This window comes from Bicyclus anynana, chromosome 21, assembly GCF_947172395.1.
Source record: "Bicyclus anynana chromosome 21, ilBicAnyn1.1, whole genome shotgun sequence".
Taxonomy (NCBI): domain Eukaryota; kingdom Metazoa; phylum Arthropoda; class Insecta; order Lepidoptera; family Nymphalidae; genus Bicyclus; species Bicyclus anynana.
The window spans coordinates 13,017,299-13,033,566 of record NC_069103.1 but is presented as its reverse complement, the minus strand read 5'-3'; the positions used below and the strand labels follow the sequence as shown (position 1 = coordinate 13,033,566).

General features: G+C 37.6%; 3 protein-coding genes across 6 annotated transcripts; all 3 read right to left on the bottom strand.

Annotated features, from left to right (window-relative positions):
* Nucleotides 1-574: 574 nt before the first annotated feature.
* Nucleotides 575-6,120, bottom strand: LOC112054527 (RNA-binding protein 4.1). Of its 2 annotated transcripts, none has more exons than XM_024094350.2 (4): nt 5,962-6,120; nt 5,122-5,882; nt 4,663-4,734; nt 575-714 (listed from the first exon to the last, which is right to left on the bottom strand). In XM_024094350.2, the coding sequence occupies exons 1-4, from the start codon at nt 5,968-5,970 to the stop codon at nt 693-695; spliced, it is 864 nt and encodes a 287-aa protein (XP_023950118.2). In that variant the 5' UTR covers nt 5,971-6,120; the 3' UTR covers nt 575-692. The 2 variants fall into 2 exon arrangements, with proteins under 2 accessions (XP_023950118.2, XP_023950124.2); XM_024094356.2 differs by lacking the exon at nt 575-714 and adding an exon at nt 3,049-3,450.
* A 2,085-nt stretch (nt 6,121-8,205) lies between these two features.
* Nucleotides 8,206-13,671, bottom strand: LOC112054515 (RNA-binding protein lark). 3 transcript variants are annotated; one of them, XM_024094331.2, is made up of 6 exons: nt 13,453-13,671; nt 13,149-13,367; nt 12,257-12,477; nt 11,705-11,986; nt 11,179-11,253; nt 8,206-8,380 (listed from the first exon to the last, which is right to left on the bottom strand). In XM_024094331.2, exons 1-6 carry the CDS (start codon nt 13,459-13,461, stop codon nt 8,362-8,364), a joined length of 825 nt encoding a protein of 274 aa, XP_023950099.2. In that variant the 5' UTR covers nt 13,462-13,671; the 3' UTR covers nt 8,206-8,361. The 3 variants fall into 3 exon arrangements, 2 of the variants coding, with proteins under 2 accessions (XP_023950099.2, XP_023950106.2); XM_024094338.2 differs by lacking the exon at nt 8,206-8,380 and adding an exon at nt 9,686-10,139; XR_008251961.1 differs by lacking the exon at nt 8,206-8,380 and adding an exon at nt 10,463-10,789 and having other exon boundaries at nt 11,108-11,253.
* A 336-nt stretch (nt 13,672-14,007) lies between these two features.
* LOC112054508 (uncharacterized) lies at nt 14,008-15,805 on the bottom strand. The gene is made up of 2 exons (XM_024094317.2): nt 15,527-15,805; nt 14,008-14,501 (listed from the first exon to the last, which is right to left on the bottom strand). Exons 1-2 carry the CDS (start codon nt 15,627-15,629, stop codon nt 14,185-14,187), a joined length of 420 nt encoding a protein of 139 aa, XP_023950085.1. The 5' UTR covers nt 15,630-15,805; the 3' UTR covers nt 14,008-14,184.
* Between the last annotated feature and the right edge of the window lie 463 nt (nt 15,806-16,268).

Genomic DNA, 16,268 nt, shown 5'->3' with positions numbered 1-16,268 from the left:
ATATTCTAAGCGAGCGTAATATCGTAAGTGAGGCGTGATAGCCCAGTAGATACCTCTGCCTCCGATTTCGGAGGGTGTGGGTTCGAATCTGGTTTCGGGCATGCACCTCAACTTTTCAGTTGTGTGCATTTTAAGAAATTAAATATCACGTGTCTCAAACGGTGAAGGAAAAACTTCGTGAGGAAACCTGCATACTAGAGAATTTTCTTAAATTCTCTGCGTGTGTGAAGTCTGCCAATCCGCATTAGGCCAGTGTGGTGGACTAGCTTAACCCCTCTCATTCTGAAAGGAGACTTGTGATCAACACTGAGCCGAATATAGGTTGTTGATGACAATGAAACTCAATCGAACCACAGTTCTACCAACTGCGCTAGTCTAGCGCAGTTGAAAAGTTGCCCAGACTTCGTATAATTCCAATACTAAGCTGCACCGGAAATGTTCTACTTCCCCATCAAGGCCGCCATTTCTATAATAAATTCACGATCATGAAACGGCAAACTTTGCGAAAGTAGTAAGCCGAATAATGGGTTGATAATGATCATGATAAAGCTAGGAAGAAAATAAAAACCAAGAATATACCAAAATAAAAATTTATTTCATCAATAAGTAAATAATTTGCCACAATGCAACAAGTACATATTAGCGAATGACGTCTCGCAGTAGTTTTCTGATGACTTCACGCCGATGGTTTATCAACCAGGCTGTTCCCAATACCTGTCAAACATAATGCACATTAATACAATCATAAAGGTTTTAAATTTCGTCGGTTTATCATACATGATGATGCATAAAATGGAGATTTGTAGACTACCCCAAAACGTGGACAAAAATTTATATCTAATAAAAACACCAGCAATATTTCACGCAATTCAAGTGGCACATTGACTGAACACATTGCAAATTGTTGTTCCTAAAGTAGCACATTAAATTCGAATACTTTGCAAGTGTTTGTTCCAAAAGTGACACATTAAGTTTGAACACTTTGCAAATGGTTGTTCCAAAAGTGACACATTAAGTTTGAACACTGCAAATGGTTGTTCCAAAAGTGGCACATTAAGTTTGAACACTTTGCAAATGGTTGTTCCAAAAGTGGCACATTGACTTTGAATACTTTGGTTAATTAATTGTTCCTTTTCGGTTCGTTAGTTGGATATCATGCCGACATGTATCAACGATGTAGTTGTTATGCCGTTTATAAATACCGTATTCTGAGTACGTAACGCATTCTCAGTAATTATAGTACTTTTAGATAATTAGATAAAACGTCATGTTGGGCGAAATCCACGCATACTGCACCGTCTTGGCTCTAAATTCTCCGTAAATGCTTGTGATATTTTTTTAATAATTATTAACGCCTTGCTACCTCCGTTATGTAATGCATATACATAAATATGATAATAAAGTGTGTCCAGTACTTTCTGCAAGATCAGCAAAAATTTCAAAAGTCAGTGAATGCATGGAATGAATTCAGAAAGTCAGACTTTTCCCAGTAATTGCAAACGAGAGATTTACATGTAATTTGTAAATGATATCATGCGAACCAATCGCAAAAAAGCTCTCGGCGACAGAGTTTTTAGCCGCTTATTTAATTATAAAGATATTAATGAGGATTTTTTCCATGGATTAGTAAGCCAACAAAACGAAAATAATGGTCAACGGAAATCTAGAACATTTATGGACATTTGTATTCAAGTAATGGACTATCGTATATCGTAAACTATGGAAGGTAGGTATTTGATACACAAAGTGGAGACCGTATATGCGTTTTGCCGCAGACATTTGATATACAAAGTGTTTGTGGAGACCGTATATGCGTTTTGCCGCAGACATTTGATATACAAAGTGTTTGTGGAGACCGTATATGCGTTTTGCCGCAGACATTTGATATACAAAGTGTTTGTGGAGACCGTATATGCGTTTTGCCGCAGAACGCATGCCGTCTGTAGCCGTACGTACTTACGATCGCAGTGATGGGTCTTCCGCCGTCGTCGCCTAACACGTGCCGCACAGCGGACCGTCGTGCCGCCGCGCGTTGTCTGCGTTACGCGCTCCCGAGCCGCTACTGACGTCTGAAAGGACTCGCACGCACTTTCTCCACGAAAGTCGACGCTTGGCACATGACATTGTTGTATGGTATGACACAATCTTGGGCAGTACAGGCAGTGTTGCCAGTTGGATCTTATGAGATGTTACCCGAAATATTAAAAAAAGTAACCTTTTGACTAACTACTCTTGCTTTTTGCGTTTCACAGCATGGCTAAACCACCATTTCAGCCTCTGGGGGCTAAAGTAATTTTGTTTTTTTTTTTATATCTATCTGTTAAGAATACTAGCCAAGTACTAAATTACTACAAACCGAAGGAGATTTTACTCGTAAATAGAATCATCTTAAGTAAGGCCCTGATTGTTTGCCTTTTACTTATGGGATAAGAAAAATACAATTAAAGAGCAAGGATTTAAAAAACAATAGACGTTAATTTCTTAAATTCATACTTGATTTTTTTTAAGAAATTCAATGTGACTGCAACTTGCTTATTTCGCAACATCAATTGTAACGTCTTCATTTATAGTGAGATTGACACAGAAACATCGATGAGTTCTTGAGCATTTGTCCGCATTTAACGACCGTTCTGTTTTAGATATACGAAATTGTAAGTTAATTCTAAAAATTCCGAAATATCACGTAAAAGTAACCTTTTTATTAATGTAACCTAAAAGTTACCAATGCAGTCAAAAAATCACCTAAAAGGTTACAAAAGTAACCTTCTGGCAACACTTACAGGCAATGTAAAGTGATCGCCCGCGCTCGTGAGCCGACTGAACTGTTTCAACGAGTGTTCAACGATAGGTGGCGTTCGTGTACTGTCGTGACGGTACATTTTATACTCGTGCGAGTTTTAAACACTAGATGGAGCCACGTGGCGTCGCAATCGAATACCATTTAATTCTTAGGAACCGCTCATTTGAAGGAAGGACAAAGGGAAGCGTGGTTAGGTGGGAAGAAGGAAAACATGCATATGAAACAGATGAGAGAAACGTAATGAGACGTAATTATAAAAAAAATGGAATTTAATCTAAGAGAAAGAAAAAAACATACATCTAAATCACCTTAAAAAGTTAAATCTTATCAATTAAAACGTGATTGTTCATTTCAGATTACAGATAATGTCAAATAAATTAACGTCAACCGCTCAAAAGGCGCACGGAGTCCGCCGGGAGTCAACGTCACGTTTTCCTTATTATAATAACTAAGTATAGGAGCGCAAAGCTTGCTGCGGTTCAGTGGTCGCGATAGGCACGAGGCACGCACGCGAGACGCGTCCGCGTCGCGTCGCATCGGAGCGCGCGGCCGAGCGGTCGGAGGCGAGGCGGGGCGCGGAGCTACTCCACGCCGCAGGGGCGCCGCCGCCCGTCGCCTCCGCCGCGCATCGCCTCTCGTGGCCTCACCACCTACGGTACGGATAAAAGCTCGCTGCAGACCCCGCTCGTGGGGCGTACAGAAGTATATCGTACTTCCTTGCACTTGTGAATCTCTTGGCAGTGTGCAGTCAACATATACATAATGATTAGATCAGTCCTACAAATGATGCGAACGCTTCGAGTCGCTCACCCCAACCGTATTACGATCTAAAATTAATAATTAAAAAAACGCATTTCATATTCGTTTCCTCCAAATATGCCGTCTTGTATCTATGCTGTGTGAGCATTCTGTTTACGATTATTCGTGGTAACGCACTCTTGGTAAAGTATCAATGGTCGACAATGTACATACGATGATATAAATAAATAAAATAAATAGCCTTTTATTTTACACAGCATTTGTTATACATAAGTTTTGTTTACAGTATGTCCCCTGTTCGAAGTGTCGCCTGACAAAGGCCTTTAACTGTGCGATGATATGCAACACCGAATTTAATATTTTTCATGTTGTTAACACATTCTTAGTAAAATATCCGACAATATGTAAGTTCACATGCAGAAAAGTGAATTGTTATTTAGAGTGTAGAGCTGGTAACACCAACACCAACTTATGGAAACCGAACTGCATAACTAATATTTTATCAACTAAAAAAAAAGTTTATATGTTTTCAAACAAAGTAATTCAAATAATTCCTACTGTCCATGTAACACACGCCTTTATCTACTCTTGCATTTTAGAATACATAAAACAATAATACTTTAAGGCTACATCATTTTAAGATCTATTTACAATATAGAAACTAATCTCAGGACTGCTCTGATTTGAAAAATTCTTTCAGTGTTAGATAGCCCATTTATCGAGGAAGGCTATAGGCTATATATTATCCCCGTATTCCTACAGGAACGGGAACCACGCTGATAAAACTGGTTATATATATTTTTCAAATAAACGTAATATTTTCAAAGCTAACTTAATGATTTGAATATCATGTCATGAACAAGGGCAACCAGAGAAGAGAACTTTAATTGTATAAAAAACCATTTGATGTAAAATAATTACATATTTTATATTTTTTGACTAAGTGTCTTGTTCCAATCTGCCTTTTCATTTATTAACAAACAATAAAAATAAATTGATTAATTGTTAATAAAATTAATTTTCTTTACATTTCATTTTCTATAAAACAGCATCTGAACTCTCTCTGGTTGCCAATTGATTGAGTGCAAGGATAAACAACTTACCGTCCCATAGGTGGGTACTGTTGTGCGTAGGGGTCCCTCTCATAGCCTGCTGCAGCTCCTGTTGAGACCCTCCTGAAATTTGTTTAACATTTATGCTTAAAAAGGAATAAAATATATTCATTAATGAACTTACTTATTTATAGAACTTACAAAACTCTTACTTACTTAGAAAACTTAATTACTCATATTTATAGAAATTATAACTAATTTTAAACTTTTTTAATATTGCTAGTATTTTAAAGACAATCCTCATACAACATTCAAGTAAACTTCAATATTTTTGAAGTAAAACTTCTTTAAGCGCTTGACTTGGGGACTAAGATGTTGAATTTGTGATGTGAGCATTATGACAAATGTGATCAGGTGAGGCAAAAGGACATTGAGAGGGAGATATATGTTAGTGAATATAAAGAGAGACAGTTACGTTTCCGATGTTACTAAAGGAAAAGGTTTACTTACATGGTAGGTTCAGCTCTTCTATTGTACATGTCACCATTGCCCATGGGTGCAGCGCGCGGCGGCGCACGCTCATAGCCCGACGACATGGGCCTACGGTCCATCATATCTCTCTCATCGGGGTACATTGGCGCGCGTCTTTCGTCAGGGTACATGGCTGCCATGTCATCTACTGGTGGAGCATATGTGCGTCTCTCGTCAGCGTACATAGGTGGCTGGGCTGCGTACGGGTCCCGAGCGCCGCGGTTGTCCACGAGCGCGAAGCCCCGCCTGTCCTCGCCGCCGTACCCGTTGTACCTGTCGTCAGCTCCGTAGCCAGCGTAGCCGCCGCCCAAGGGCGCGCGTTCCACGCTTCGGTCGTAACCTCCCCCGTTCCTTACACCCATACCGCCCATCGGAGGGCCTCGCATTGGCCCTCCAGTGCCGCGGTCGCGCATAGAAGGGTACGGCGCATCTCGCGAGGGTCCGCCGCGAATCCCTCCCCGCCGGTCGGTCCCTCTCATGCCTCCACCCATTCCGCCGCGGCCGCCCCTCTGACCTCTCTCCTTGATCCGACCCCGCTCCACAGTGATCACGCCGCCGTTGAACGTGGAGTTGTGCAAGTCTCTGATAGCGGCGGTGGCTTGCTCCTCGGTCTGCATGTGAACGAAGCCGCATCTGTTCATGATGTCGCATTCTGTCACCACTCCGAAGTGCTCGAACAACTTCCTCAACTCTTCCGGCTTCGAGCCCTGAGGCAAACTACCCACGAACACTTTCGTTTGCTGAAAGACGCAATTTATTGAACCACCGTTAAAACACTTACGTAATGTTACAAGCAATACCATAACACAGCATACATACCCCAACCATCGTGAATTAAATATTTGTTATGTTTCACTATCTGAAATACGGCATCAGATTATATAGAAAGTATTTATTTTAACTAATAAAATGGCACAAGTGAAAACACGGCTACTTTGACTTAGGCTCGTCGAAAAAATATCGATACATCGATATATCGATATTATTTTTTCAATGTATCGATATTTTTGAGCGATATTTAATGTTTCGATGTATCGAGGTATCGATATAAAATTACAAGTATTGAAAAGGTATAAAAATCGATATTTTTTATAATTAAAAAATGCTAAAAAGAATACTTTTTTTATACTAACATTTTTTAACAAATTACATTTTTTTTGTCTTTGGTCGACTCGATTTACTGCGTTTTAATTTGGTACTTAAGTTGGCTTTTAAGTTGGCAACTCTGTCTGTCAATGTCATTTCAGTGTCAGTGTCTGTGCTTCAACTATCCGTCTGTTATCCGTATTATAACCTCAACGCGAGCGTATTTCTGCCTGCATTTGAGTTGATTATAGTTCTCAAACAATCTAACTAATTAAATCTGTATCAGATAAATATTGGTTTGATTAATAAATAATTAATATTTTTTATTGTTGTCCTTGATTTAAAAAATTAAAAATGATGTCTATTGATTAGTATTTATCTAGTAATGTAAGATGATTGAAGTAGATTAGGCCAAATAATTTTTTTTCCTATCACACCGATATATCGATATATCGATATTTTCAAATAAAAATATCAATATCGATATTGATATATTCAAAAATTATCGATACAATATATATCGATACTTTATTGCATTTCCGACATCCCTACTTTGACTTTTCGGAATTCGGAAAATATTGATCACAGACGACAAATAAAGATTTTGACATCACAGCCCCCACAGATCACAGCGTTCACAAAACACAACCGTCACAGATCATTAAATACTTGCGTAACCAGTATTGCCAATACCTATTTCCTATTTACTCACAATTTTCAAAAAAAGGCGAGTGACGCCTAATACACAAACTGGCGCAGTTTTGTATGAAAAAAAACATTAACATGCGTAATAACTCTTAATGAAAATTGATTGCTTTAAAATAGATTATACTTTATTTATACTTAAAATAAAATATCCAAAGCGTCATTTTTTGAGAGGTACAATATTAACAGTGTAATAGGTAAATGCAGAATTAAAATTACACGCATTTTTCCCGGAGTTGGGCGGATAAAATAAGACTTTTGGCTGAGGGCAACTCGACAACCTGCAAGGGATCGACAATTTTATGGAAGAGCTTCAGACTTTCATTTCAGAGTCAAATTCCCCACAAATTGGCAGTACAGGCATTGACGTCGTCAATTTTGTTCACAGATCACTATAGACTAGAATTTTTTGTTATTCTAATGTCACTGACACAGATTAGTAACGCGTGTATGTCAATTAACACTGGCTCTATTATCTATGGCCATACTCGATGTGCACTGTTTACCAACAAAGTACAAACACAGATTAATCAAAAAGATGAAGCGTACAGAACACGACGGTGTCGTAGCCGCTCCAAATACGAAATTCAAAACTGATACATTCTTCATTTCCATTCATACTTTCTACTAAAGCAAAATGGAGAACAGAGTAGAGCTAAAGCTAAATAACTTACGCCCATCATTATAGGACCTTATAAATTATAAGGCAACCAACACCTTGTAACCGAAACTACAATTCTGATTTTCAGCAGAAAGTACCAATATATGTGTGAAGAGTTTTGGCTCTTGTTCCTGATTCACACTGCAAAGTTATGGAATACCCTTCAAAATTCCTCACTACCTACTAAATGGGTATCTTCAAGTCAAGAGTAAATAAGACACCTAGGCCAATGCGTCCCACCCTTAGGCTGCATCATTGCTTACCATAGATTAACGAGTCGGTACAAGTAGGTACTTATAATTCTATGTTGGTTACCAACTACTGGTCTATCTATATACTCTTATATAAAAATCAAGTTATTTCATAACTCAAGAACAGGCTCACTTATCCAAACCAAATGTTTAGGCTCTGTTCGGACTATTTAGTAGATGGTTTATGTGAGGTTTGCACAAAATCGGTCGAGCGGTTCTCCATCTACCACACTTTTTTGTAACAAATGAATTCCGGGGTAGGGTAGTGTAAGGTTGACCGGGTCCGCTAGTACACTGTAAAAAAAGTAGATAGGTACCTAATGTTTCCCTAAGTAAAACTGAAAGAAAAAACCGAAAAAAAATAATTAAAACAATTTATTCTCCAAAAGACATGCATTTGCATTTACTCCTAGAACATACAAAGTTTTGGTAGCTCAGTGGGCATCCACTAACTGTTCCAATATAAGGTTATCCTTTCTTCATAAAGTTATTATCTGGGCATCGCATTTCGCCTCTTCAGCCTGGCGCCATTATCCTGTGAAACATAATTTTGTTAGATATAATTTTAAAAGAAATTTTAATTTCGGTCAATCGTGCAGTGGATTTGAAGGTATGGGGGCAATCGGCTCGATATTGGTATACTTTGTGTGTGTAAAATAAAGGAACGTCATTACAGTAGAATCACGATAAATTACAGTGATGTGTGGTGGCATTTGGCATAGAAACCTGTTTACCAAGAACTTTTGATGTTAGATGTCAATTTATAAACGTTTCTGATTTGCTAACGCTCCTTCACTTTCACACGCGCACGCCTGTCGGTAACACCTTGCACTATAAATTAGTGCAATATATTTGTTGTTTAGATGCACCAAAGTTGCTTGACAACACTGCCAAAAGATAAAATTGAAAGGGACTACTTCTCAAATAAAAAAAAACTGATGTCTTGAAAACTTGCAACATTGGAAATTAAACAGCTGATATATAAAACAAATATTTGATTAAGAAAGACATTTTTAAGGAAATAACAGCCTTCATATGAGATTGTAAATCGGCCCAAATAAACGCAATGAGGTAAGAGCACCTATACACAACCTTATAGTATTTGATTTGTATAAGCTTTCTGTCAAATGTTTCAGTATTACTAAATTATTTTATCGCAATCAATTTTCCACTACACGAAATGAAAAGTAATTTTCCGGAACGCAATATATACCTAATACGCAGAGAAAAATTATAAATTCATGAAATATTAAAGTTGATCGCAAATGTGTAAGCCCGATTTTTTGAGTCGAACTGTTCTGTATGCGCAAAATGAAATGTGCAAGAAAGCTTATCAAATTTTATACCGCAGTTTGCCTATAGGGTAAGACCGTCTATTTCCGTACTTACGATTGTTTTATTTTCGCATTCCTGATTCTTCTGTTCGCTGTCGACTAATATACGCCGCATGGTCGCTAGTCAAGCAGATTAAATGCCTCGCCATTGGCACGCACCGCCTGTTACGCTGTACCCTCAAGCCGCAACTATACTCTGAAAGGACTCGCACGCACTCTCTAATTGTGAAAGTCGACGCTTTTTGTTGAAAGCATTCGTGATAAGACATAAAGCATGTATTTTTTTCATTCTGTTAATCCGCATTCCGCTAACCGCAATTTTAGATTAACGCATTATGATGTTTCAGACAGAAAATAAATTTCATATTTTAATTTAAATCAATTAATTGAAAATAAGATGTAATTTAGGAATGAACCAAAAGGAGAACTTGAAGTTTGGATGGAAGCAGGATTGGATGTGTGTAACTTGTATCAAGGTATCGGAGTATTAACATTAAATAAAAATATTTTCATAATTCAATTTTATTCTTATATGAAAAAAAAATCATTTACGCTAATAAACCACATTTCATAAAAAAAACTTATCAATTAATCGCGGTCACATTTTATATAAATCTAAGTGTAGACTACTGCAGGTTGTCTAATAATAATAATTTAAATACAAAATGAATTTGTTTTGAAGTTACATATACACTTGTTTAGTCAAAATTGTAAAGGCATTTCGCAATTATTTCCAAGAGATTTATAGGGTATATGAAGTAAGACAAATGTGGCAGTAGTGGGAATACTATGCACGCGCGCGAGTAGGATGACGCATCGGATCGAACGGTTCAGAAGCGTGCCGGTACCGGTACCGGATCGTGCCGGTTCGTGTCGACCGCTCGTTGAGTGGCGCGTAGTTGCTCAGCGCCAAGCCGTCATCCTCGCCTCGTCGCGCATCGCCTCCCGACGCTTCACCACCTAGAGCCCGCAACGCAACTTAGCACGCCTCACCTTACCATCCGAACATTGGCACCTTTACCCTTTACTTCCTTATCAACAAACATGACGACAAACGCTCGCGTTTTTAATCTGATAGCACTTTGTTTTCGCCTAAAATATTTTTTTTAGAATAACCATTTTATTCAATATAAACCAGTCGACAATAACCAGATTTTATAATTGAGGAAGTTCTATTAACTCTTCATAATATTGTACTTTCCTGGATATTCCTGACCACACAATAGTATTTCTCAGTGGATTACTTTAGTCCTTTCTCGTGTTAGAATAATATAAACCAATGATTCGGCGAGGTGTTATTCATTTATTAAATAAAAAAATATAGTGATAAAATTACTTCTAAAATAAAAATGTCAATTGCATTAAAACTCATGTCAAATTACACAATCAACAAATTTTACATTTGTTACAAGCGTGTCAAGAAGCTACAATACTTAAAAATCAAATCCCTAGAATTGGGATTATAATCTAAAATACGATTGATAAAACTTATATACTGTGAGGTTTCATACATAGTGATGTTGATGTGGATGTCAACTCTTAAATTAAAATTTCAACCATGATACAGGTTTGATCATTTTTTAGCAAAATGGGCATCTATAATTTATTCTTATTTATTTATTTATTTATTTATTTATTTAGAAAGGAAAACTTACAGCTAAATACAAAGATAATAAAAGTAACAACATAGAAAACAGATTATAGCCAATTACAAGTTTTCGCAAATAAATTTTACATATTATATAGCAAGCTCGCAAGGAAAACATATTTCAATAAAACATAATCATATATATATAAAAGAAAAAAGAGATAATGATAAAAATAATAGAGATACAATAATATAAAAGACGAAAGAGAAAACAGAAACAACAAAACTAAATTGATAAGTAAACAAGCTAGCTTAACATATACAATTATATATATATTCTAGCCATGAAAATTCTAAATGATGAAAGTGAAAGTGTATCTAATTGAATGAGAATATGGTAGAAATTCTTACCTTCCTGCTTGGGGATACTGCTGGGCATATGGGTCTCTCTCATAGCTACCCGCGGCGGCGGCACCACCCCAGCCCCTTTACATCACAATAACACAAGTTAAAATTATAATACAATATCAAACAGTGGCTATATTTATGTTACAAAAATTATACCCAAGCTTATTTATATTTTTGTTGAAATGTTTTGAATCAAAACATTTAACACATATATTTATATAGAATTATTATGTCATCTGCTGAAATAAAGTCAGTTTCCTGGATCTTAGGTTTGTTCATTCGTTCAGTGAATCAACATCTTTTAGGCGAGCACCTACCATCTTAACATGTTGCCGGCCAACTGTGGCCGGTAACGCAACATCGCATGATGGTCCCTGACAATCTTATTCAAGCTATTTACATAATTCCATGATTTTGTCTTGGCAATGAACAATATTAAGACAAATCTTTCTTTTCCATCAACTGCCGTCAAGTGTGAGCATACATAAATGTTTAATAATATATAGCATACATAAATAATGCCACTCACATAGATTGATCTGACCGCCTGCTGTACATGTCGGTGCCCATGGGCGCAGCGCGTGGGGCCGCTCTGTCATAACCCGAGGACATAGCCATAGGGGCACTTCTCATCGGAGCCCGCCTGTCAATCATATCCCTTTCGTCGGGGTACATGTTGTGTTCCACAGGAGCCCCATAGCCCTGTCTGTCGTCTGCATACATTGGTGGAGGTGCGCTGTAGGCATCGCGCGCCCCACGCCCATCCATGAGCGCAAAGCCGCGGCGATCTTCACCTCCATAGCCATTGTACCTGTAGTGCATAAGCATTATTATTTTTAAAAAAAATCTAAGTAAAGGGTGTTACCCTTGTTTAGTATTAGATAAGATTTTATACTGTAACTGTCATTGATTAACATTATAAAGAAAAAAAGACATCAATGTTTACAATTTCTAGAACAAGGGAACAACTTTTCATTACTTTCTCCTTCAAACTTGCCAACTGCACTAAGTGGACGCAAACAGGCGAAATGACCCTATATACCGTAGAAGTAAACAAACATAAAATTAGTAGTGAATATACCTGTCATCATAGCCGCCACTGCCCATTGGAGCCCTCTCCATGCCTCTATCATAGGGTGCAGCGCTACGCATGTGTCCCATGCCCCGGTCGCGCATCGGGCCCATGCCGCGGTCACGCATGGGATACGGCGCATCTCTCATGCCGCCGCGCATCCCACCGCGGCGGTCCATGCCTCCTCTCATACCACCGCGCATGCCGCGGCCGCCACGCTGACCTCGCTCCTAAAGTAAAGGTCATTTTAGGACATGATAAATTACACTAATTGCATTATTATAAAAATGAGTGCGGCCTAACCCAGGACATAGCTACTATAAAATAAAACAGACTACTTTATAATTTATGTAAGTCTAGAAACAAAGATTTCTAGGTGCAAGAAATATTTATGTTTCTTTTCTATCTTACAACCAATCAGTCATAGCCCAGCCGTGATAGCCTAGTGGATATGACTTCTGCCTCAGATTCCAGAGGTTATGGGTTTGAATCCGGTCCGGGGCATGCACCAACTTTTCAGTTGTGTGCATTTTAAGAAATTAAATATCAAGTGTCTCAATCGGTGAAGGAAAAACATTATGAGGAAACCGGCATACCAGAGAATTATCTTAATTCTCTCTCTGCGTGTGTGAAGTCTGCCAATCCACATTGGGCCAGCATGGTGGACTATTGGCCTAACCCCTCTCATTCTTAGAGGAGACTCAAGCTCAGCAGTGAGCCGAATATGGGTGGATAACGACGAATCAATCAGTCAATCAATGATAACTATTTTGGCATTTGGAATCTTAGATACTTTTTTGAGACAGAGACACCATTTCAAATAATCACATATCCCTATATTCTGCAAGCCGGCAGGGTTGTAACATGTATCAACCTATATTCAACTAAGAACTTGAATAACCTTAATCCTGCCCCTTTCCACGGTGATCACACCACCGTTGAACGTGGTGTTGTGAAGATCGCGGATAGCGGCGGCGGCCTGCTCCTCCGTCTCCATGTGCACGAAGCCGCATCTGTTCATGACGTCGCATTCTGTGACCACTCCGAAACGCTCGAATAGCTTCCGCAGTTCCTCCGGCTTAGCATCTTCTGGTAATCTGCCCACGAAAACCTTCGTTTGCTGAAACACGAAGCGTTCGGCGTTATCTTAGCGGCACTATCACTTACCGCGTCATTTCACCTCAAGGAAAGAACAATAAACTTACCGCCACCATTGTTAATCGATTATGTTCTCTTCTTTTATTAATTTATTTCAATCATATACAATTAAAACTTTTGTTTGCTATTATATCACTTTGTAAAAGCTCAAGGAAAACCAAAAAAAGAAATTATGCGGCACTCAACCCACGCTAAAAAGACTTTTGTCAAATGTCAAAAATCAAAATTGCACAAAATGGCGGGCGCCGAGCCGGGCGTTCTGCAATGCTATAGACTAAAGAGCATTGCAGTCTGCAGAGCTAATATTACCGATTCAGTGAGAAGAGAATATCTTTACTTTATTGAATAAATGAAATTGGATTCCTATAGTTGTAGTTTATTTTTAAGTAATAATATATTATACTATTATATATTTTCATATGAATATTATCATAGCAAAGCTGAGAAACAGAATTTTACCTGGCAACATTTGTTGCAAGTTGTCTATGTTTAATATGATGAAACGGAAGTGGAAAGTGGCGGAAATATTTAGGTGGGAAATTTTAAAAACAAAACAATGTAAATTTTCAATAGACAGGTTACAGACGGAAAACTAAAAAAAATAATAAGAAATTGTTATATTTAATTTAAAAATATTATATATAAAATAATATAATTACAAAAAAAACTGTTTAACCTAATTAGTCCCATCTTCCAATAGTATCGTTATCAGACGTCCTCTCCGTGGAGTACGAAATGTAACAATTAAACATTTAGCAAGGTGGACTGAACGACCAATGTCATCTTAACGAGTCCAAATAAACGGACGCGTTATTAATTGACCTTATCAATTTAGTAACGTGGTAATGTATTGAAGTTTTAACGAAATCTGCGACATTGTTATTTGTAATGCCGTGCACGCCACATTCGTGCGCGGTGCAGTGGAATGCGTCCAACAATTTGGCGGTTATTTTTTCTGGATTATTGTGGTGCACCGCTTTGGGTGATACGCGATTGGCCTTTTTGTACAGTATTTCGGCTGCGATAGTGAGATTAATGGGCACGATGTCGCTGCTCCGCCTCACCTCGTTCCGGGCCATGCGTCCTAGTAAATAGCCTGGAAGAATATGACATGTTTTGAATTATTTATAAACGCAAAAAAATGTATTTGTCTATGCTACATTTTAGAGGTAACTTTTTACCGCCTGTTTGAGATAGAAGGTAAACCTCTAAAGCCAAACCAAACAGAATATGCCGCATTGCCTTCGCCGCTACAATATTTAGGTATAACTCGCGCGCATTCACTTGACACCTGACTACCAAAGACAACCATACAAATACATTACAAACATCATTCAAGCCAGGTGTCAAGTTAATCCGCACGAGATAGATAACTTCTTTCTATTTCACTGAAAAATATGCATGTAAATAAAGACTATCTTATTTAAACAGAATCGGTAGTTTTTGAGAAAATCGCGGAGCACATGCGATCACGAACAGGGGTCGAATACAGAAACTCCATTTTGAAAGTCCGTTGCAAGTTTGTAGTTTACGCCTGCCTACCAGATTGCAGATTTTATTCTAATATTATGTATCTACATAAAAGACGACAAAAGCCAACAAGTTAAACTAAAAAAAATTAAAGTGAAAACTGAAAACTGCATAATAGGTACTTAATCTGATATGACACACGTAACATTTTTTTTTCATAATTACTTTTTATGGCTAAGTACGAATTAAAGTTAGGACTTCCTTATTTTCAAAATTTATAGTTTAAGTTTGATTTTCAGTTGACGCCCGCGACTCCGTCCGCGTGAAAGTATTTTTCGCGGTTTTTCACAAAACCTGTCGGAACCACAGATTCGGAGAAAAATTAGCCTTTGTTTTGCTCTATGGTCCAATTTATCTGTATTTAATCAGAATTTCATTTAAATCGTTTCGGCGGGTTAGTCGTGAAAAAGTAACAGACAATTTATTACTTTTGCAATTTATAATATAATTTTATGTATGGATGTTCCTATAAATACTAAGTATGTTACATACCTACACACGTTTGAATTAATCAATCTTAAAGATTTATGGCAAAATCATAAATTATCCCGATATACACTATATTGATAAATACACAAATACGCGCCTTACCTCCAAAAACACAAATAACACCGATAAAAAACACCAGCGTCGCACACAGCCTTTTAGTGACATGAGGAGCTGATCCCGTACAAGATCTCCTCTCTAAGCTCATGTTGACGATTTAAAAACAAAAAAAACCACAACAATTTGTCCAAAAAACATATGCTTCCGACACCCATTCGGCGTGTAATGCACATTTAGGTAATTTCGTAACCGTGCTACACGACCGTGATTCCCGAGTTATTTATATCCAGTCGTGTGTCAAGTCTGGGAGATGTGTGTACTTTTTTTTTTTAAATAAATCACTATATAGTCTGTAAAGTAGATACTGGAATATGGATACATTATAGGTATTTCGGCGTCAGTCAGGGTCAAATATCCAACCTCTGTTTGATACATTGCCAGGTTTGTTTGCTCTTTATTTCACATTTAGTGAATACCTTTGCGTAATTTTCATTCAATAAAAGTTGGATGTTTTTTTTTCTTGAATATTAATGATGTATCTGATAAAAGAGTTCATTTATAAACTTAACTAACATGAAGCCAAAATGTATTTCTGAAACAATCATTGGAATTGGAAGTATTCAAGCAATTAAATCTGTAAACTTTATTTTCGCCAGATAATTTGCGCGAAACTGCTAATAATAATCAACAAAGGTGTGATACGTAAACGTAGATTATGAATTTGAAGCATCAATAGCTTAGTGGTTCAAATCCAAAATTTCCAAAGTTCAATCCCAACCTAAAGTCC